Below are 23,503 nucleotides of genomic sequence, written 5' to 3'. Positions count from 1 at the left end.
CTAAGTGTGAAAGTCCCTTCAGAGGTAGATCATCATCTTCTTTGCTCATGAGCAAATAAGATCTGCAGGGGGGAGAGAGAGAGTTGAGAAAGGAGAGGAGAGAGACAGAGGGGAAGAGATTGATGAACAGAAAGAAAGAGAGGGAGAAATGGCAGAGAGGAAACCGTTTTGTACTAGAATAAATACAAGTAGCCAAAAGGAGCTTAACCATTGGCGGCGATTTCATGGGATTTTTGGTCCATATGCATGGGGGGATGGACGACAGCCCTCTCCAATAAACTTCTGTACAAAATTTTAAAAATCAAAGGGGAAGGGGGAGCATGTTCCCTTCACCCGGAATCACCGCCAATAGTTGTAACACAATCATTTATTAATTAATCATCAAGGCAAAATAACAATTCTTTAAAAATTTGGCCATATTTCATTTACACAGCAACTAATAGTTCGGATTTACCAGGTGCACTTGTAAAAATAGCCCTACCGTATTTTATTCTTTTGGGAGATGAGAGCAATCAAAAACATACAACGAAACATTTTTATTTGTCGAATTCTATAAAGCTTATTTTTTGTCAGGTGATAATTACCAGTACTGACCGCACAGAAACGTTGTTAGGGTAACAATGCGTTCACAGAGGCCCTGTTACAGCAGGTAATGTGGCAGCGATGCCTAATGTTACAACAATACATTATTTACACATTGAAATACATGTTTTGACTTCACAATCCGGAAGATGTGACTGGGCTTACTGTTAACGTTCTGTTAGACTAACAACGTTTCTGTGCGGTCGGTACAGAATGGACTAATTCATCAAAAGCAGATATCAGAAATATATCGTTACTTAGTCCCACCCCATCCCCCCCCCCCCCCAAAAAAAAAAGAGATAGAAATGTCCATAAAATTAATTCACTTCAAAACGGTCCATTGAAATATTTGCCTTATCACCGGCAGTCTTTTTTTTTTAATGTGTAATGGAATTTGCATCTGAGAGGTTGTATGGTCTACAAATTTTCTACACTTCTGCATCTAACATGTGCACCAAGAGTGAATGAAGATAATCACCCTAAAAGAAGTAAATATACCAGGGCACTGAATAAACATAAATCAAAGAGAGGAAGTAATCAATATCAGACAACATAAAAAAATTACAATATATATATATATTACAATTTTTGTTCATTTGACATTCGTATATGAATTAATGAATGGATGGATTGATAAATGAACGAATGAATGAACAAATGAGTGATTGGATGGATGGATAAATAAATAAATGAATGCATGTGGTCATACACAAATCAATGAATGGCTAAGTGAGTGAATGAATGAATGAATGGATGGATGGACGGATGAATGAATGTATGCGAGCATACATGAATTAATGAATGGATGGATGGACGGATGGATGGATGGATAGATAGATGAATGCATGTATGTGAGCATGCATGAATATTAATGAATGGATGGATGGCTGAATGGACGGATAGATTAATGGATGGATGGGCGGATGGATAGATGAATGAATAAATGGGTGAATAGATAGATGGATGGTTGAATGAATGGATGGATGGATGCTCGTCCATGGACTTTCAAAATTGACCCTAAATTAAACATTCTTCATTTCAGATCCCTTCTCAAAGGAACGATACCCGCCTAAACAAGTATTTTTCATGTTTTCTCTAGCCTTTATAATACCCTTTTCACGTATCCAGAGTTGGAGATTACTTCTTGGGTTTGTACCCTCTAGTACCCTCCCTTCCCTGCTCCCTCCCCAAGGTTCCTCAGGCAAGCGGAAGATCAACTTGATCTTGATCACCTCCTCAGCATGATGGACTACATCGGGAGAAATTTCCACCATGGTATTTTCAGGATACTCGTCGACAGAAGTCTACCATCCACGTCCTACTCCTCGTACTTAAATTGAGTCCTTTCGTGGATGGAGGAAGTCAGTCGACTTGCATGGCCATTCGACAGTGACATCAGACCTCATCTCACCATCAGATAGCTGCGTGCAGATGGGCGGATGCCTTTCAAGTTCCAAGCAACTTTCTCCTCTACAACTAATTCCTGCTCCATGAATTTCTTCGCTGACCAGGCCGCATGGATGGTTATGTGTAGTCTTCTCGAGTGTAACTCTATTCCACTTCCAATTGTGGCTCAGGGTGTACTTGCAACAGATGGCAATCGATCTTATCGAAAGTCTTGGACCACTCCGGATTACTTCTTTGCTGATGGAAAAACGAAACAGAACAGAAAACAAATGAAACAATCTGATACATGTTCCGTTTTTTTTCTATGTCATCGAACATCGTTACTCTCGTATCAATCTGAAAAATCCCTGCAACCAAATTAAGTTGATTCCTGTTGACACACATAATTGCTGTTCAAGACAACTCGAATATATACAAATTTGCAATTTACATAAAATGAGCAAAATAAACAAGCACAATTAAATTTTTGTCAAAATCTAATGTAAAACAAAAAAAATATATAATATAAATAAACTAAAGATACATTAAAATACATTGCCACGGGGCATAACAATGGATAACTCTGAATTTGAAAGAGTAGATCACTATATCTACCTTGGGCAACACATCAGAATGGATCATGAAGAACTGATGGAAGAAGTTAAAAGGGGCAAGGGCTGGTTGGAACGCTTTGGTGAATTCCAATGACATTAGTAAGAGCAATATGCTTATTTACCTTAAAAGAACAGTTTTAATCAATGTGTTCTACCGGCAATGACCTATGGTTCCGAAACCTGGACTGTAACAAAGAAAATGGAACAGAAACTAAAAACCATGCACTCAACACAGTGACCATGCACTCAACACAGTGTGGAATGTACAATGTACGGATATCAAAACGTGACAGAAAAACCATACAATGAATTAGGAGCCAGACTAGAGTAATAGACATAGTTAAATCAAAGCAATTAAAACAATGAAATGGTGATGAGCTGGCCACCTTGCAAGATCTCTTGATATAGATGGACCAAACGCATCACAGAATGGAGACCATGGCTATATAGGATCACAAAATCGGGGTAGACAAAAACTGAAATGGAGTGACAAGCTCCCAAAGTTCATTGGCATAAAGTGGATTGCATCAGCACAAGACAAGCACATTTTGGCACCAACTTGAGGAGGCCTTCACCTTGCGGTGAGCTGAACATGGCTGATATAAATAATGATGACATCAAACAATCGCTTATTTTTTTAATAAACTTAACTTATGCACAGCACGGTGATATGCAATAAATGAGAGAGATGGTATCACACGAACATTATTCATTTAATATTTCATTAAATGTATTATATAATATTTTTATTTTTTGCAAATTTGACAAAAAGGAAGCTCTTCATTTAATCACAATTACAGCAATGCTAAATGTCTATGGAGAAATAAACTTATTTTTTATGCTTTATAATGAGGAATGAATTTAAATATTTGTTATTTCATATAAAACTGAAAGTAGAATACAAAATGTCTAGTGAGTGCATGACGTCATCTTTTTCGTCATTGGTCTACAAGAAGGATATGCATAACTATTTTGTGAAAATTCGAAAATTAAAAATGGCGTAACTTTTTTATTTCACATCCGATTTTAATCAAGTTTTCAGCGTTATGATTGTTGCATTTTTTCTGTTTATTCAAACCAATTTTGTTGAGGTGGACTTCACTACTAGAGGCGGAGCTAAGTAACTTTGATAATTTTTTTTTTTAATTTACGAAACATCCTATGCACAAGGCACCAGAGCTAGAGCACCCCCCCCCCCCACCCCCCTTCCCAACAAAAAAAAAGAGAAGGGAATAGAGAGGGGGAAGAAAAAGAAGAAGAAAGGAGGAAGAAAGAGAAGGGAATTAGGGAAAAGGAAAGGACGAAAGAGAGGGAAAGAAAAAGAAGGAGAAAGGAGGAAGAAAGAGAAGGGAATTAGGGAAAAGGAAAGGACGAAAGAGAGGGAAAGAAAAAGAAGGAGAAAGGAGGAAGAAAGAGAAGGGAATTAGGGAAAAGGAAAGGACGAAAGAGAGGGAAAGAAAACGAATGTAAAGAATAGAAGATAAGAAAAAAGTAGGGAAAGGGAGAGTAGGATTAAATGCCTTATTTCAATATACCCTTATTCATATACTTTTAATAAATGCCCCTTTTCTTTTCTAGTTTGTTCTGTTGATGTTCTGATTGCGTTCCTTATCTTTGAGAACAAGTGTTCCTAAATGAAGGGGGAAAAATTGTAAGAATAATCCTACGTGCCTTGAAGACCCAGACCAGACCTAAAAGTGAAATTGAAAAATCCATATAGGCGGATCCAGGGGGCGAGGGGCCTGGCGCATTCCCCCTATTGGCGGATAAAAAAGGGGGAGAAATAGGGGGGAAGAAAAAGAAGGGAAAAGAGAGGAGAAAAAAGAAGAGGAAAAAAGAAAAAGAGGAGGAAGACGAATGAATGAAATAATGTGAGGGGAATATCAGGGGAGTGTTTCCGACAAAGTCCCATTTTATCCGACAGTTACCATAGTAACAGTGCTTCTTAGCCAATCAGATTAAAGGAAAGATGTCAGATCTGACAAATTGTCGGACGAAAATGTTGATAAAACGCTCCCCTGGAAAATAATTTTGAAAAATCTTTATATCACAATATTAAATTTGCGCTCGCATTGCAAGTTCGATGAGATACATATCTTGCTAAATGAATAGGCTGATATGGGCCTTAAAATGTCAAGTTTTGAAGTCAATATACAAAACGTATTTTAGCTCGGACATTGAGCTTTCATTATTTTGTTTGATTTACAAATTTACAAAATTACAAACAGTGATCTGTAAATGTCCGTTTTATTTTCTTTTCGCGATTTGCGCTCGCATTAAATGTTAAATATATATATATATATAAACACATGCTTCCTATTCCTAATTACAAAAGTGTTTTAAAATGTCCAGTTTTCAGGCATTAATATCATCAAATCTCGCGCTTTCATTGGGTTCATTACATTGATAAATAAGATAACAATATTTTCATAAATTGCTAATAATTAAATTGTCCCTTTTTTGGGAAAGGAATATCGACAAGCATTATCTCGCGCTTATAGGAAGATAGTCATAATTTTTCATATGATGAGAAAATGTCCTTAGAATGCCCTGGTCCTAGGTCAAAATCATTTATTAAGTGCAATCCGGATATCCACTTCACAATTTTCCTATACAGTGCTTGAATTAGTTTTTAAATGGACCCTATTTACGATCGGAATATCGAATATTTCCAGCTACCACCGATGCTCTTATAATAGATTGCATTTGCTTGGTCATTGCAGGGTTGAAGCCCAGGAGGGTGACCACCAAGATCTCTCTGAGATGGTATGGAGTCTTTCATTTATCCACAATGGGTCCGATTGTACATCTTCACATGTAGACAAATTAAACTTGCATCATTACATACATCTCAGAGCTTCTTTTTGTTTCATTTAATTTATGGAGTATCGTACAAATTTAAGTCAATTTTTACCTGGGGGGGGGGGGTAATATTTTAATTTTTCAAGAATCACCCGATGTTCGTTTAACCCTAAATTACTAAATTCACCCTATAAAAGGCCTTCATCTCCCCGTATTGTGTCTGTATAATCATGTGTATATATTGCAACTTACATTATGTTCCCCAACCCGACCACCACTCCTTATTGTCCCACGGTGATAATGACATTCCTTCCATCCCCAGACCAAGTGTGTAAACATTGACCATACTGTATTACCCCCATCATAAACAACCCCTCGTTCTATCCATCTGGGCCCCGTCTTACAAAGAGTTGCGATTGATCCGATCAATCACAACTATGGACGGCCAGCAATGTCAATATCTATTATGCATGTTTGTTCGAAATATTTTCTAACTATGATGTATATTCATGCATTCATTGTTTTCTTGAAAATTCACTGTGCTTCTCTTTGTTTACAAAGGACTTTGTGCAAATTTCCTGAGGAAAAAATTATGTAACTGATGGATTTCCATAGACTTACGATTGATTGGATCAATCATAGCTCTTTGTAAGACGGGCCCCTGGTCTATACCCCCATTATCACCATGCCACTCAGAAAATATTATGTAACCATGTACACTGTATAACATGTTTTAGTTTAGTGGAGAATAAAGTCACCGAGTTGCGATTGTGACTCCAAGCCAAGCAGTCATGCCCAGTTCTTGAGTAGAGATCGAGACCGAGATCAAGTGTGTATTAGAGTCAGAATACACATACACAAAACCCCCCTTGATTATGTCGAGACCAAATTTGCAAAATACAGGTAGAGCATAGATACAATCTATTTGTCCTTAAAACACACATTACCCATGCAGCTGGTTCAATAAGAGAAACTCTTTACTCCTTTTGATAAAAGTTGGCTCTGGAAGACAATTAAAAGGAGTGCACGATGGCAATATGGCCTTCCACCTGGACACGGGTCCATCATAAATCGTCAGTGATTTTACGAACCGGCACAAAACCTTCCTTGGTTCCAATATACTATTTCCAGATATTCGCGTTCAAAGTTCGGATGTTTTTCAGATGCTCATAACTTCACGCTTTGAAAGAAACCAGAGCAATTACTCAAACCAATTGAAAACTTACAATCTATTCTTTTGTAATATACAAAATTTTGTCCGCAAATAAATTTCTTTCTCCAATATTTGAAATGAAGTGCATGTATGCATTTTAGGAACTGTTTATTTTTACGAAAATCAGGTTTGTGCCATTTCGTAAAATCATGCACATTGTTAAATACTGAGCTTTTAGCCAAACCACCGTTTGTGCCGATTCGTAAAATCATTCAATGCATATATGCAACATCTAGGTCAGGTTATTGACCTCTGAGTGTCATCCCATAGACTGCTACAGTACAGAAACAATGGTTCAGGCTGGTTCGTAAAATCAGAGGGGTATGTGCCGTTTTGTACGAAATTTGAATATGTTCTGAAGTAATTCAATAGAGTTAATGATGGACTTTCATATGCAAAAACCTCAATTTCAAATATCTTACCAAAAAATTAGGTTTGTGCCTGTTTGTAAAATCACCAAAAAAAAACTGTGAATAAGTTCATACTCATCGATATTTGATTGAGTTACTCATCAATATTTGAGCAATTTACTCATCTATATTTGAGCGAGTTATTCTTCAATATTTGGGTGAACCAGTTCCTCATCAATATTTCAGTGAGTTACTCATCAATATTTGAGCGAGTTCCTCATAATTGTTCAAATGAGCATCCAACCATCTGAAAGTATCAATGTCCATTTTCCATCACATCTGATATCTGTAATTTCTTCACAGCTGGTGAGGAGCTCTGTTTGGCTTGCACATTCACCTAATATAATAATTTTTTTTACAAAAGGAAGAAAATAGACAAACACATAAATATGAATGATAACATGAAGGTAGTAAAATGTCAGAATATACAATAGTTCATAAACACAATCTGAAAATGCACAGATAACTGAAATTTTGTACACAGTGACATTGACATTGCATAACATGGTGGGAATCAATTCGTGCTACATGTAATTGGATTCTGAAGTCTATCACTCCAAATTGATTGTAAAACAAAAATATGTTTCTTAAGAGAGGATAGTGAATTATTAAAGGTCAAATTAGATCAATGCAAAGTGTTAAAAAATCCTTAAAAACACACAAAGGGAGAATACTTGCTTGAAAATATGCAGAGTAGATTTCTTTTAAATACTAAACTATGAGGGTGGTATTCTGAAAAGTGTCTCAATTTTTTTTGTAAATTATCTTCTAGAACTCGACAAGATGAAAGCTCGCTAATATTATCTCAAATCAGTATTCTATCTAATCACTGTACAGACATCCCATATTTTATCTCTGAAACACCATTTTTTGTTGTTGAAACCAATTATCTGTTATACATGATTTAATAAAAAAATAGAAGCATCTCTTCTGTAAAAATGTTTAGCGCATTATTGGCATGAGGGGCAACATAGTTTTCATTGCACCCCTGATGCATTTGAGTTTGCCCTACTGAGCTGAAAAATAAACGTGGCTATTCTCCCAGGCCCATTTTCTTTGAAAAGATTCATCATCTCAAATGAAATATTCAAATTGTTGAAAATTCTACTAATCCATCTCTGTAGTGTCTTTGGAATGTCTCATTTTGAAAAAAAAAGGTTCTTATGGGATCCATCAAGAAACTTCTATTTTTGACCAAGAAATTTCACAATAACCACCTAACTAAAGTCTTGTACATAAAAAAGAGAGAATTTTCAAAATATCTCGACATAACATAAAAAAGTACCCCGAAGTATTAAAAAAAATTGTCATTTTGTTGATTTTTTTTAAAGGCTGTACCCTGGGTTGCCAAAAAGTGGGAAATTATTTTGGTGTGATTTTTTTTTTCAACATTCGATTCTGCCCCATATTCTTGTAGAAATCTGTATTTTTGTCTTTCTTCATTGTCTCTATTGACACTTGCCTTCCAAAGAACTGCTACCACATCAGCGGCCTGCTCGTCCCCTAAGTCCTATATTGCAAAAGATCGTGCTTGCTCAAATTTTTTGGCCCTTGAAATCTTCTGTCTTTTAAGTCCTTTCCCTGTAGTAAATCTCCATATCCACCATCAACTTCCATCAATGACATTTCTAAGTTTCAATGTTTGACAGTAAACAATGTCGATGATGCCATGTTTTTTTAGGAAGACGATGATGCTATGTTTTTTTAAGGGTACATGCAATAAAATCAAGTTCTTATTTAGCCCCAGGAGGCGACGTCGAAGCTAACTAGTGTTGGCCACTGTAGTGTGCTTGTGATAGCGCGCGAGTGGTAGTGCGCGCATAGCATGTGCACTGCATAACTCTCAGGTTGTACTCGAATGGACTGGAATGGGTAACGCGTGGTACATGAGTTATCTTGCGCACAGAGAGATTCATGCGCCGTTGTCAGCTTTACACATATCTTAAGCTCTGACATCATTCACCCAACATGAAACGATAAAAGAATTTTCAGAATGCGGATTTCATTGCAGATATAAGATTATTTGTCATAAGATTATTTTCAGAATACAGCCCCAGGTTTTTTGTAAATTTCTTTTTTGTTAAGGGGAGAATTCAAACTCACTTTTCCAGGGAGTGTTTCATGAAGTGACCCATTGCAGGACTTTTCACTGAAAACTGTTATAAGCTACTGAAATCATTGCATCTGATTGGTTGAGAGCAGTGATGATCACTATCATGACACCTCCCCTTTTCTAAAGGAAATAACTGCCTTTCACATACCTTTTGTCCATCCAGTATGTGTTGATCTTTGTTCAGAGCTGATTGGATTCCTGATGTATTACTAAAGCTAACAAAACCAAACCCTTTAGAGAAACCAGTTGAATCATCCTATAGATATAAACAAAAAAGAAAAGACAGGCATAGGTAAATATTCCATTGACAAGCACATTCACCCCTGGATGACGATTTTGACAAAAAAATTATGTAGGTGGATAGTGCACGTATCCACCTTGTTAGGTGCTCAAGGCTCTCCTATATTACCCTGGGCCCGGCTAAGCTATTCACCGATTCCGGTGGTCCGAGCTTTTTTACCCATTTGCCTCACTGGGATGTGCAGTACAATGTGAGTATTAACATTTCTTGCTGAAGGAAAACACGCCATGGCTGGGAATCGAATCCATGTCCCTCAGATTGGAAGACGAGTCTTAACCCTCAATCTCCCGGGGTGTTTTGATTCTTGTCATTCCCGGGGGGGGGGGGGGCCCATTATGGCCCCCCTTAAGATCTCAGCCGTGGATTGCGCGATCACAACGAAAATTTGCATGATGGTAGAGAATGATGTAATCTACGCAGTTGCATTGGTAAATTTCACTTAATTCATATATTTTTATTTTATATGAATTAATTATGCTAATTTACAATTATATATTAACAATTGTGAATGAAAAAAATTCTGGTACCAAGGCCGATTTCTTATGTATTTTATTGCTTTTTAAATTTCTAATGTATTTCTTTGTTTTTTTACTTTTTGTTTTTTTATTGTATTTTCGATGAAAATCGTTTTAGACTTAATTCTGATCATAAACAAGGCAAAATTAATTAAGTTTAATCAGTAAAAGTAGAAATAATGATACATTTATGAATTTTGGCCAAATACACAATTTGCATCGGATTTGTACATGAAATCACGTTTATGAGCAAGTTTGGGTCTGACATGCACTTACATAATGTTGCGTAATGTCGTGAACGCGTACCCGGGCGTCACAAATTTGGTCTCAAAATTTGCGCGAGACTTGAAAGTAAAAAGTCAGTAAGCGGCGAGGTCAAGAAATTTTGCGCAGCAGATATATCGCGAAAATTGTCGAGGGGGGGGCAATTATGCCCCCCCCAGGAGAATTAGGGTTAATCACTAGACCACGACGCCCCAACTGATATCTTAAATACAGGACGGGTACCAATAATCTTGCTCTGAATTTTTTTTGTTATTTTAGAGCTTCCTTCAACATTGGATGTGGGCAAACATCTCCACATTAAATTTACAAGAACGATCATCTTCCCTCCTCTCCACAAAAGAATGAAAGAAACCCACAGAAGATAGATACTTACAAAGGCTATTCTGCAATTCCTCACAGGTCCAAATTGAGAAAAATAGGTTCGCAGCTCCTCTGTAGGGAAGGATATGAAAGAGTGATTTAGGTAAAACACAATAACAGTAAATAATACTAGTAATACGTAGGAATTATATGGCGTCTTTGATGAGTTTTTTAAAGGGGAATTCAACCCCATTGGAAACTCTTTTTAAATGAAATGAGACCCTTTTAAACCAGTTGAATTCATAGAAAAATCAAAGAAACAAAGAAAGTTTGAGGAAGATTTAAAAGTTATGAGTATTTGAATATTGAAAATCACTTTAGACCCTTCCATTGACAATGCTCATTTATTTACAAGAACTTATTCAGACCTCAAAATTACCGAAAATAATTTTTTGTAATCACTCCGAACCAAGCAGGTAAGTTCTTGAAATTATGAGGATAGGCCTATACAATATGGTCTGACTAGCAAGCAGGGTGCGTGATTCAAAATGGTTGGCTCAGCCGCCCACAACTTCTAAGTTCATTGGCCTTAAATGACCTTTAATCTTAGTCATGTTTTGAAAAATCCTGAATATGAAATGCATGCTGTAAACATGCTTGCTTTTCAGAATGGAAACGCATGGAGCTTAGCAAACATGTCTAAGTTTTAGAGACGGAAGAGGGCAGGGGTCTCAACACAGGGACAGGTTAGTCATAACTTTATCAACTAACCACGGAGTTGGCTCCAATACACCCATTTCATAAAAGGCTTCCTAACAAGAATCCCCTGATATCAATACTATCGGCATAAAGAGCAGACAAAACGTAGCCTTGGTCACAAAAAAGCAAAATTATGATAAAACTTAAATTATTGTGACGAACTGGGAAATACATTTAGTGAAAATAATAGCAGTGGCAAAGTACATGTATGCATCATACATATTTAAACTATGAAGACTGGAGCATTTAACTGCTGAAAAAAATTATGAATAATTCATTTCATTACTAAAAAATCACATCTGGATGTTGAGATGGGTACCACCACGATATAAAATTTGAATAGTTTAAGCAGGTGGTTTAAGGAAGTAAACCATATAGGTTTCTCTTGTAAAATTATAATTGGTTGCATGTCATTAGGTGGTCCAAAAATTATTTTTTTATATGTTATAGGTATTACCATTCTGTAAATAATGAAAAAGTTTTAAGTCTCAAATAACATTTATTTTTCCTTAAAATGACTAATTAACAGATTATGCAAATAAGAATTTCGAAATGCTTTTTTCTAAAATTGGACCTGCTGCACATAAAATTGTGTCAAAAGTTAATGCAACATTGGATCACCCTAGTATATTGCAGTTTTAATCTTGCAACATCAATAATCAAATCTGTAACAAAAATCAAATATATATGTTATTTTATGCATATTAATTACACTCATTAATTAACAATATTTAATTTCACATTTTTGCCCCCAAAATGCCTGTCACTGTTTATATGCTTGGCAAAATGACTACATCACGGGTAGGAATATTTCTTGCAATGATTAACATTTGTACTAAAAATTAAGATTGCAAATAATTAACAAAATTTCTCCAGTTGGCTAATTGATTAGGTTGCAGATCAGACCCGACTAACACATGTATTTCATTCCTGCATAGTTTCAAAATTTGTCAAATTTTTATAACATTTAGCATTTAAACTGCCTAGAAATATGAGGCTGACAGTCATATTACATGTATATTAAGTTGTTAATTAAATCTAATTAACATTCTATCATTCACCGCATCTATCGGCTCTGCCACGCCCATTACTTCAAACTTAATGTGTTATAGTTTTTGTTCCTGATATTGTATTGATCTAATTTATAGTAATATATTTAGCCTATAGTTCTAGCTTCAAAATGAGATCATAACTCAATAAATTTGGTCAAGATTCTGTGATGTAGCAAAACAATTTATTCATGCACCATGTGAAAAATTGTTCATCCGCCACCCTTTTTGCATGTATACCCAACATACGAAATGCGACCAATTATATGCTTTTTATGATTCCAAACATCAATTATAGTGTAACATAAAGTTGTTAAGGCCATGAGAAGTAAGGTATTAGATTTGCGTCCGAAAATTTTTCAAATGACATGAGGCTTTTTTTCATTATTCATTATTTACTTCTAGTACCTACTTTTGACGATATTCTTGCTATCTACTTGCATAGTGTATGTAAACATTAATACTGTACAGTGGCAAATTGTATAAAACGAAAAGCGGTGCGTTCAACGCTAGCGGGCATGTACATTTTGCTTATTACATGACGTTATCCAGCCACTGCCGAGAGCCAATTTATGAATGAAAATATAGTAAGCATGCGCATTGCAAGCCTTCCATAGCCCCACACAGTATTCCACCAAAACAAGTGTGCAATTCTCTATCACCTCATACCAAAATCGACCTAGAATTTCACTTTCCTATATTTTATATGAATTATGAAAGGTATTCTCGGAGGATCTATTTTCTCACCGATACCGCACAGGTAAGTGAATTTCGATTACTTCTTGCATAGTGTATGTAAACATTAATACTGTACAGTGGCAAATTGTATAAAACGAAAAGCGGTGCGTTCAACGCTAGCGGGCATGTACATTTTGCTTATTACATGACGTTATCCAGCCACTGCCGAGAGCCAATTTATGAATGAAAATATAGTAAGCATGCGCATTGCAAGCCTTCCATAGCCCCACACAGTATTCCACCAAAACAAGTGTGCAATTCTCTATCACCTCATACCAAAATCGACCTAGAATTTCACTTTCCTATATTTTATATGAATTATGAAAGGTATTCTCGGAGGATCTATTTTCTCACCGATACCGCACAGGTAAGTGAATTTCGATTACTTCTTGCTTTTCGGTCAAAATCTTACGAATTAGCGTCGATATGGCATCGTGTTCATTGGAGTTTGTAGAGTCTATCGCAACGTGTACAAAGTCAATTGATTTCCGGGTTTCGGAGCGTCGCGTGAATATGCATGAAATTCCTGAGTCTCGATAATTTTCGATCGATACTGGAGCGATCCGATCACGAACCAAGACCATTTCCCGCATAGACAATATGACCGGATATCGTTATCGCTATCGATACTTTCGCACACAGTCCGAAGGAATTATTTTGGCGACCATATTGTCATGACGTGATCTGCGCGATTTGCCAATCAGCTAATGTTGTAAATCGGATCAAAAATCAGATCGAAAATCGGATCGGCAGTTAAGCTTCTAAAATCGAAATCAAATCGAAAATCGAATCGGCGATGTTTAAAAACAAAGGAATACATCAAAATGTTGTTCGCGGTCGCGTGCATCTTCCTGACAAAGTCACAAAGACGAATGCATTGGAATGGAAGTCGCCAAAATGCGCGATCGTTCGGAACATGTTTTAAAGCCAGGGGTTTCGAGGTGTTTTTGCTTTAAAATAAACCGAGTGATTTTTATTAGAAATATAAACGAAAGACGCATCTTCCGAGCAAAGGCGCAAAGGAAAATAAAATGAAAATATTTCTCATAGATCATAGGTTAATGAACGATCGGCGGGACATCTTTTAGAAGTATTTTTAGGTGCTAGCGATTTAGAATTATTGGAATGATCTCTTACGACGCATCATCTTAAAGTCGCAAGTGCAATTAAAATGAAGTAGAAGACGCAAGCACGCACGATGATTTGAAATATGTTATTAAAATGTTTTGGGTAGCTAGCGTTTTCAAATCAATTTGAAGTTCACGGCGGGGTCCGCTATCACCACGAGATTAGAGAAGTTGTCTATCATCATAAAGGGGGTAAGAGAGTAGCGCAGTGAGCTCCGTCGGTAATACGACCTTTCAAAGTTCACGGCGGCATCCGCTATCACCACGAGATTGAAAATAAAATGTATATCATCATAAACGATGTAAGAGAGTAACGCAATAAGCTCCGTCAATAGTACAGTCTTTAAAAGTTTATGGCGGGGTCCGCTATCACCACGAGGTTAAAGAGAAGATTTATATCATTATAAAGGGGGTAAGAGAGTAGCGCAGTGAGCTCCGTCGGTAATACGACCTTTCAAAGTTCACGGCGGCTTCCGCTATCACCACGAGGTTGAAAATAAAATGAATATCATCATAAACGATGTAAGAGAGCAACGCAATAAGCTCCGTCAATAGTACAGTCTTTAAAAGTTTATGGCGGGGTCCGCTATCACCACGAGGTTGAAGAGAAGATTTATATCATTATAAACGATGTAAGAGAGTAACGCAATGAGCTCCGTCAGTAGCACGATCTTTAAAAGTTCACGGCGGGGTCCGCTATCACCACGAGGTTGAAAATAAAATGTATATCATCATAAACGATGTAAGGGAGTAACGCAATAAGCTCCGTCAATAGTACAGTCTTTAAAAGTTTATGGCGGGGTCCGCTATCACCACGAGGTTGAATAGAAGATTTATATCATTATAAAGGGGGTAAGAGAGTAGCGCAGTGATCTCTGCGGTAATACGACCTTTCAAAGTTCACTGCGGCATCCGCTATCACCACGAGATTGAAAATAAAATGTATATCATCATAAACGATGTAAGAGAGTAACGCAATAAGCTCCGTCAATAGTATAGTCTTTAAAAGTTTATGGCGGGGTCCGCTATCACCACGAGGTTGAAGAGAAGATTTATATCATTATAAGGGAGGTAAGAGAGTAGCGCAGTGAGCTCCGTCGGTAATACGACCTTTCAAAGTTCACGGCGGCATCCGCTATCACCACGAGGTTGAAAATAAAATGTATATCATCATAAACGATGTAAGAGAGTAACTCAATAAGCTCCGTCAATAGTACAGTCTTTAAAAGTTTATGGCGGGGTCCGCTATCACCACGAGGTTGAAGAGAAGATTTATATCATTATAAAGGGGGTAAGAGAGTAGCGCAGTGAGCTCCGTCGGTAATACGACCTTTCAAAGTTCACGGCGTCTTCCGCTATCACCACGAGGTTGAAAATAAAATGAATATCATCATAAACGATGTAAGAGAGCAACGCAATAAGCTCCGTCAATAGTAGTCTTTAAAAGTTTATGGCGGGGTCCGCTATCACCACGAGGTTGAAGAGAAGATTTATATCATTATAAGGGAGGTAAGAGAGTAGCGCAATGAGCTCCGTCGGTAATACGACCTTTCAAAGTTCACGGCGGCATCCGCTATCACCACGAGGTTGAAAATAAAATGTATATCATCATAAACGATGTAAGAGAGTAACTCAATAAGCTCCGTCAATAGTACAGTCTTTAAAAGTTTATGGCGGGGTCCGCTATCACCACGAGGTTGAAGAGAAGATTTATATCATTATAAAGCGGGTAAGAGAGTAGCGCAGTGAGCTCCGTCGGTAATACGACCTTTCAAAGTTCACGGCGTCTTCCGCTACCACCACGAGGTTGAAAATAAAATGAATATCATCATAAACGATGTAAGAGAGAAACGCAATAAGCTCCGTCAATAGTACAGTCTTTAAAAGTTTATGGCGGGGTCCGCTATCACCACGAGGTTGAAGAGAAGATTTATATCATTATAAGGGAGGTAAGAGAGTAGCGCAATGAGCTCCGTCGGTAATACGACCTTTCAAAGTTCACGGCGGCATCCGCTATCACCACGAGGTTGAAAATAAAATGTATATCATCATAAACGATGTAAGAGAGTAACGCAATAAGCTCCGTCAATAGTAGTCTTTAAAAGTTTATGGCGGGGTCCGCTATCACCACGAGGTTGACGAGAAGATTTATATCATTATAAAGGGGGCAAGAGAGTAGCGCAGTGAGCTCCGTCGGTAATACGACCTTTCAGAGTTCACGGCGGCATCCGCTATCACCATGAGTTGGAAGAGAAGATATCTATCCTCTTAAACATGGCCATAGATAATACCGCGTCTTTCTCCCTGAATAATGCGACCTCTAAATAGCTAGCACCTCAAAAACAATCTTGAAATATGTTCTGAGCGATCACGCACTGTAACCAGATCTACGCCGATTTTTTATTTTCGATTTTTTCCTTCAAGGGGCATGATCGAAGATCGGCAAGTGATTGCCGATTGTGGTGAAATCGAATGGAATCGGTTGCCGATTGCAAAATCGGTTACAAGCTTACAATCAGCGATCTCCGATTCGCTGAGCTGAGACGGTCAATCCTTTGAACACAGTCTATGGACAATTTGCCACTGCGCTGCAGTGGTATACCGTATGCACGTAGTATTAAGTGCGTAAATATAACCTTTTACTGCCCTGCGATGATTTGGAACTTGTAATTTCATGATGGAGAGTAATGAATTTTTTTTTGAAATAATGAAATTTTCATGCGGGCGGTTTTCATTCTCTTGGCCTAATGTAATTATTTTAGAGAGCATAATATTTTTTTCCCTTACATACCATTTTTATTTTTAAAAAAGTTTGTAGAAATTATGTTGTTGATCTCACAGTAGAGGCGCACGGCCAATATTGGAGACCGTCTCCAATGTGGGAGATTATCTCCAATATCAGAGACTTTTGTAAAGAATTTGGGAATCCAATTTCAGAGACAGTCTCCAGTTTTGGAGACCAATTTCCTTTGTTTACATTTGCTGCAAAAGGATTCCCTTGGCGGCAAATAAAAATGTAATACTGTAAGCAGATTCCTCATGAGAAATTACCCCTTTTCACTGTCTACTTTAAAAATTCACCATCTACTTTTGTTTTGATAAGGATTTTTTTTGTCAATCACACACAAAACAAAACAAATGGGCTTCTGACCTCAGTTAGACAAAATTTTGGGTGGAAAAAATCATGCTTTTGTCGGTGTTGTTTCTTTTGTCCTTGCCAAAGCAAGTCTCCAATGTGGGAGAGTCTCCCATATTATTGCCTTATATATTGGCCGTGCGCCTCTACTGTCTCGCCAATCTAACATGGCGACAGATACAAGAATGTCTTAAAGTTAAACTCGAAGCGGCTGTAAATCTATAGCTAAAATAATGAATGGGAGAGAACGGATGCTGCCGTAGGCCTATAATATGCGCATATGCCGAAGACGAAGTATTATTTGGGTTTTTTTTTTCAGGCCAGGCCCAGGGTCAAGCTCTTTTTCTAATTATATGATACGGACCATGAAGACAAACATCGATAGAATAGAGGAGGTGCATGATTTGCATTTTTAAAATAATTTTGGTGTTTTGAAGATTTTCGTGACGATGACGCAGAGATACCACAAATTGTTGTACCTCTGCGTCATCACTCCTAGTACCAATGAGGTCCAACATTACATGTATGGACCTCATAGGCGACATCAGTAGTATTTTTGGTTAGAAATCTCTGAGAACAGGATATTTATATATTATATCACAAGTACAAGCTATATTCCTTTCTCTTATTTAAATTATAATTTTATAGTGTAAATGCATCGTTAGCAACAACAAAAAATGAAAGAAATGAAGGGGAACTTACATTTTCACGGCTTTTTCCTGATTTTCTGGGCAGCTGCTCTTCTCTTCTGACTCGCGATCGAAGCTGATATGAAGATCACATGATTCGCGTTCTCGTCAGCTGATCGGTTGGTTATTCTTTTCGTCAGACGTTAATAATATATATTTTATAATGCTAGCATTCATCGCTAATTTAGGTGAAAGAGATTGAAGTTAAACAGCGCCAGGTCGGAATCATAATTATTTTGGAAGAGTTTATTTATACACTCGATCTCATACCTGACGTAGACGGCGCTATTCAACAAATGCACAATCTTCAATATAAAAAATAAAACAGAAAGAACGCCTTGAACACAGGCCAAAATGCCTAACGATTTCTCCGCGGCATTAACAACTATCGTAAAGGGCGCTCCATTTATCAATAAAGATGGATGCTAAGTAGACCAAAAGCTTCGGTCTCTGTTATGTTGGTTGTTCCGCTGAACTACGTTGGCTCCACTCACCAAATACATAGACCGAAGTTAAACCGTCGTCTGTACAGGGGCTCAATGGCCACCGCTAATTTCTTGTTTTTCTCCTCGATACCGCGATATTTTCCACCAAAAGTTCATACATATGCACCTATAGCTGAAAATGTATAAGTAACGACAGTTTCTTACCCTAAATTCCCGCTTTAAAACTGGCAATCAGGGGATTAACTCTGAAATTGACACTTGCGACTCGGACTAGTGGGCAGCCATCTTGGTAATGAATAATTCATGAAAAAGCGGCCGACGAAAGTCAGACTCCGCCCCATGACCTTTACGTCACACATTACAGAAGGGGAAAGAAAGGAGCAGTTAAAGAAACAAAAGAAAAAAGGGGAAATAAAAATTAAAAAGAAAAGTAAAACAAAAAAGAGAGAAAACGAAAGAGATAATGGAAAATGAAAAAAAAAAACATCTAGAATTTTAGTATTCATAAACAGTAGAGGCGCTGGTCCAAAAATTGGGATTGTCCCAGAAAACAAGGATATCCTCATAAACCAAGACAAATCATGTCTTGATAAATTGAGAATGTCCTTGTTTATGGGGATGTTTTTTTTTCACTTCCCCCTACGGGACAAAGACAGCAATTACGGGAATTGAGAGTGCTAAAAATAGATTCAGTGACCTCAATTCCCCCCAGTTCACCGTCTATTTTTCATGACTTGCTGTCTTCCAATAATCTTGTTATGAAACCCGATATGTTTACATTGACTAGCACACTTGATTGGTGTCGGCACTTGACAGGTGAATGAACTTTCCTAGATTTCTTGTGTGAAGAAATCCTTATAAACTGAGACAGTCCCTGTAAACTGGGACGATCCCAATTTTCTGACCAGCGCCTCTACTGATAAACCCGACGTAAAAGAGATGATCTGATTGGCCAATGGTTTTGATACGCAGTTGACCCGGAAGTTCTTCCAATGGCATATGTTTGTGTGTTATATCGACTTCGGATGAACGAGTGAACTAGGAACAATGCAAATTCCCCCCGACGGGGCTCATCGATTTTTGTCTTTATTTCATAAATATATATGAAAATAAATGGACAAATATGCGAATTAATGTTCCCTCTTGGCATTAATTGCCAAAAACGAGGGAAAAATAAAGTTAAAAGGAGAAAAAACAGCGACTTACCTCGGCTGTCGTGTAGCTCCTAGTCTAGGAGCTACACGACAGCCGAGGTAAGTCGCTGTTATATCGATAGTATCGGAAAAATATTTAGTCTTCATCGTCACCTGAACCTTTTATTTCGGAATGGCGACTTTTCATAAAATCATATATTTCAATAAAAGGGGATCAAATAATGTTTTATTTATTACTGATTGTAGAATTGATGTATGGAGCGTACTTTATGAGGTAAAAAGAGAAAAAACTTTCAAGATTCACAAACATAACTGGATAAAATCGAAATTTTCATTATTTCACTTATTTAGAACACGGTGTCCTTTTAAAGACACCTTTCATTGATATTTCAACGAAAGAGACCCTTGTCCGACATAAAAATTGATTTAACTAAGTAATTTCGACATTTTATTAGTTCAATATACTGATTTTTTATAGAAAACATATATATAATGATGATTTTGCAAATTATGCGTTAATATGTTATCTGTTGAGGTAAAAATAGGGTTTGAATGGAGTAAACAAAATCAACAGTGTCTGATTGTATGAGACTAAAAAGGAAAATATGAGAGGCTGCGTGTGAAAAATCTAATTTATTTATTTTATTTGTCAGATATAACGCAAGAAATACAAATGTGAGTGTTTAGAGTATAAACATACCTCAGTTGCATGATGAGTAACCGAAGACAAGGAAAATATGAAAATTGCTGCAAACATGTCCAAGTGGATAAAGTAGTGCTTTGCAATAACAATTAAAACATAGAAAAAGGTGTGCAATCCGCAATGGAAAAAATACTATTTACAGAAATAATGCTAATATTACAATGATCATAAACGTTGGTAATCTTTAAAGTTGATCACTTAATTTATGGAAGCTTATATAAGAATAAGGTTTAAGAATATAAAAAATATATATGTTCAACATTTCAAAGTTGAGGAGTAGAGAATACATTATTGCTTTAACATTTTAGTAGGGGCCTAAAGGGGCCTACCCTAAAGTGAAAATGCGCCTCTTTGTATGGACTCATTTCCATAATCTTTTCTTTAATGAACTAGCTTATCTTCATTTGAAATGATTGTGATGGATTCGTAAGCTAAAGGCCTAATCTGTATCTTAAATTCAATTAGGTATTTTGTTACTGCAGATTTTTTGTTTGTTTCGCTGTTTCAGTACATCTCAAGTTAAGCCCAAATCCGACAATTAATTTTCATTGATTAAAATTAATCTCAGCAAAAAAAATAATCATAATGAAAATGCAATAAAAATAAATGAATGATTTACCATGTTTAAGATTTTAGTTTTGTATCGTTTTTTTTTTTTTGCTGAACGTTATAAACACGTTTTTTACCTTACATAATTTCTTTTAAAGAAATTTGTTTTCATGTTGTTTAATATTATCTGTAATGAGAAAGCATGAGGGGTCAGAGAGATAGTGCCGCCCATTTCGATATTTCAAAAAAAAATAATGGAAATGGTGTGGGGATAGGACGGACCATAAAAGAAAACATATTAATTTTAAAAAAATATTGGGGCCTACATTACCCCCGGACATATAAAGCCCGGAGAAGTTAAAATGACATCTGTTTTTGCACGGCAAGACGACCTGCAATTGATGACAACTAGCCCCCATATAAAAAATAACTTGGCGCCATCCCAGATAAAATGCATCAGTGTGCAACCCCAAAAAATGTTTAAAGTAACCCAGAGAGCTCCCGCCCGTGCAGCGGGCGGGAGCCCAGAAGCTTACCGTGTATTTTACCATTGTCACCGGACTAGGGTGATTTATGGTCTAAATATTTCTCCAAATGAATTGTGAAAATGGAAAGTATACAATTACCACGATTATATGGATGAAGGTCTAACGAGTGGCAGATTCCTGACATCTGGGCACAGTCTGGAACCTCAAAAAAACGAAAAGTTCTCTCCTTCTACCCAGTCTCGATCGGCCATTTTGTTACGATTTTTAACAAAAATGGCCGATCGAGACGGGGTAGAAGGAGAGAACTTTTCGTTTTTTTGAGGTTCCAGACTGTGCCCAGATGTCAGGAATCTGCCACTCGTTAGACCTTCATCCATATAATCGTGGTAGGCCTAATTGTATACTTTCTGTTTTCACAATTCATTTGGAGAAATATTTAGACCATAAATCACCCTAGTCCGGTGACAATGGTAAAATACACGGTAAGCTTCTGGGCTCCCGCCCGCGCAGCGGGCGGGAGCTCTCTGGGTTATGTTTAAAGGTGATATGTCAGTGTGGCTTGCCGTAAACGCATTTTTTCTCAATGCCGACGGTGGCGGGCGGTGTGCAAAGAAGATCATGCCTACGTAGGACATGTCTGGAGGTGTCTTTCCAAGGACCATTCTTCGTATCGCCCAAATCGGCTTTGTGAAACAGTTGAGCGATATCTCGTTCTTACGTAGAATGGTTCTACGAAAGACCATTTCATGCAACAGGCCCCAGCGTAATACCGAGGCGATAGCCTGCCGGGCTGCCTCGGATAAGTGTGGGGCCGAGGGAAGCTCAGCTCCGGTATAATCGTGCTTGGAAAGTCATTTCACAAAAACCGGTAAGTGGCTAAAACAGGGGCAATATACTTACGCACACCGACAGTCCATGGCAATTTAGAAACAAACACTTCAAATCCTTTCCTTGATGCCATTTCGGGGATTTTGTAGTCGAATTATCGTTAGAGAAGCGTGTTCGCAGAATTCAGAAATTGCACGAAATTATGGTGTTAGCCCTAAGGCGAATAAAAAAGGAAAAATTAATGTGGGCATGGGATACAACATGCTCAGCTCAGCAAGTTCACTGAATGTGTTCAAAGTAAGGGCCTGTTGAACGAGAAAATATTTTGATCAGTTATCTTGTATGATGCATTTGAAAAAAGAGTTCTTAAGTCAATTCGTATCAATCTACAATGTTTCTTTTTAAAGGACAAGTCCACCCCAACAAGAAGTTGATTTGAATAAAAAGAGAAAAATCCAACAAGCATAACACTAAAAATTTCACTAAAATCGGATGTGAAATAAAAATTTATGACATTTTAAAGTTTTGCTTAATAAAAAAAAAAAAAACAGTTATATGCACATGCTGGTCGGTATGCAAATGAGGAGACTGATGACGTCATCCACTCACTATTTTTTTATATCTTATTATATGAAATATTCTAATTTTCTCCTCATTGAGTGAAACAATGATTAATTCCTCACTGAACTTGTGGAACTAGCATTGTTTAATACTATATGGTTCAGTCAAGTTGGTCCTTATTGTCAAATATGCAAAAATTAAATATTGTATAATTCAAACAATAAAAAACAAAAGAAATAGTGAGTGATGGACATTATCGACTGTCTCATTTGCATGTCACTGAATTGTGCATATCACTGTTTTGAGAAAAATAAGCGAAATTTTAAAGTGTCATAACTTTCCTATTTTACATCCGATTTTGATGAAATTTTCAGTGTTATGCTAGTTTAATTTTTCTCTATTTATAAAAAGCAACATTTATCTGGGGTGGACTTGACCTTTAAACATTGGGGTTACCATGGTAACAATATCTATCTTTTCCATCTTGGCTAATTGCATAGTAAAAATGATCTCCCAGCATTTTTCTGTTCTCTGATATATTTATTCACATACAAACAGTTCACACAAACAGGTTCACAAGATCAGAGATAAAATTACTGTTTTGTATTTTGGTCACTAGCGTACCTACGGGGGGGGGGGCAGGGGGGGCACTCTGCCCCCCTGACGAGTCTCAACCCATGCAAAAACGTATCTTTGCCCCCCCCTGACGGGCTTGAAAAACCTTTTTTGCCCCCCTGACGAGCTTTAAGACCTTC

At 37.2% G+C, this 23,503-nt stretch overlaps 1 protein-coding gene across 3 annotated transcripts; it reads right to left on the bottom strand.

Annotated features, from left to right (window-relative positions):
• Positions 1-922: 922 nt before the first annotated feature.
• Positions 923-22,570, bottom strand: LOC135156890 (SRA stem-loop-interacting RNA-binding protein, mitochondrial-like). 3 transcript variants are annotated; one of them, XR_010295934.1, is made up of 5 exons: positions 22,260-22,409; positions 10,595-10,653; positions 9,269-9,376; positions 7,020-7,344; positions 923-2,226 (listed from the first exon to the last, which is right to left on the bottom strand). XR_010295934.1 is itself a non-coding variant. In XM_064110676.1 (4 exons), the coding sequence occupies exons 1-4, from the start codon at positions 22,318-22,320 to the stop codon at positions 2,134-2,136; spliced, it is 321 nt and encodes a 106-aa protein (XP_063966746.1). In that variant the 5' UTR covers positions 22,321-22,434; the 3' UTR covers positions 923-2,133. The 3 variants fall into 3 exon arrangements, 2 of the variants coding, with proteins under 2 accessions (XP_063966746.1, XP_063966747.1); XM_064110676.1 differs by lacking the exon at positions 7,020-7,344 and having other exon boundaries at positions 22,260-22,434; XM_064110677.1 differs by lacking the exon at positions 923-2,226 and having other exon boundaries at positions 2,874-7,344; positions 22,260-22,570.
• Between the last annotated feature and the right edge of the window lie 933 nt (positions 22,571-23,503).

The sequence above is a fragment of the Lytechinus pictus genome, chromosome 15 (assembly GCF_037042905.1).
Source record: "Lytechinus pictus isolate F3 Inbred chromosome 15, Lp3.0, whole genome shotgun sequence".
In the NCBI taxonomy this organism is placed as follows: domain Eukaryota; kingdom Metazoa; phylum Echinodermata; class Echinoidea; order Temnopleuroida; family Toxopneustidae; genus Lytechinus; species Lytechinus pictus.
This window is presented reverse-complemented; position numbering and strand designations above follow the sequence as displayed.

What these genes read in the sequence shown, in the direction of transcription:
- LOC135156890 (XM_064110676.1), bottom strand. Translation starts at nt 22,320, where the DNA reads ATGGCATCAAGGAAAGGATTTGAAGTGTTTGTTTCTAAATTGCCATGG. An exon ending in GCCATGGACTGTCGGTGTGC is followed by an intron (nt 10,654 to 22,259) that starts GTAAGTATATTG and finishes CCTTCCCTACAG; the next exon opens with AGGAGCTGCGAACCTATTTT. An exon ending in GGAATTGCAGAATAGCCTTT is followed by an intron (nt 9,377 to 10,594) that starts GTAAGTATCTAT and finishes TTATATCTATAG; the next exon opens with GATGATTCAACTGGTTTCTC.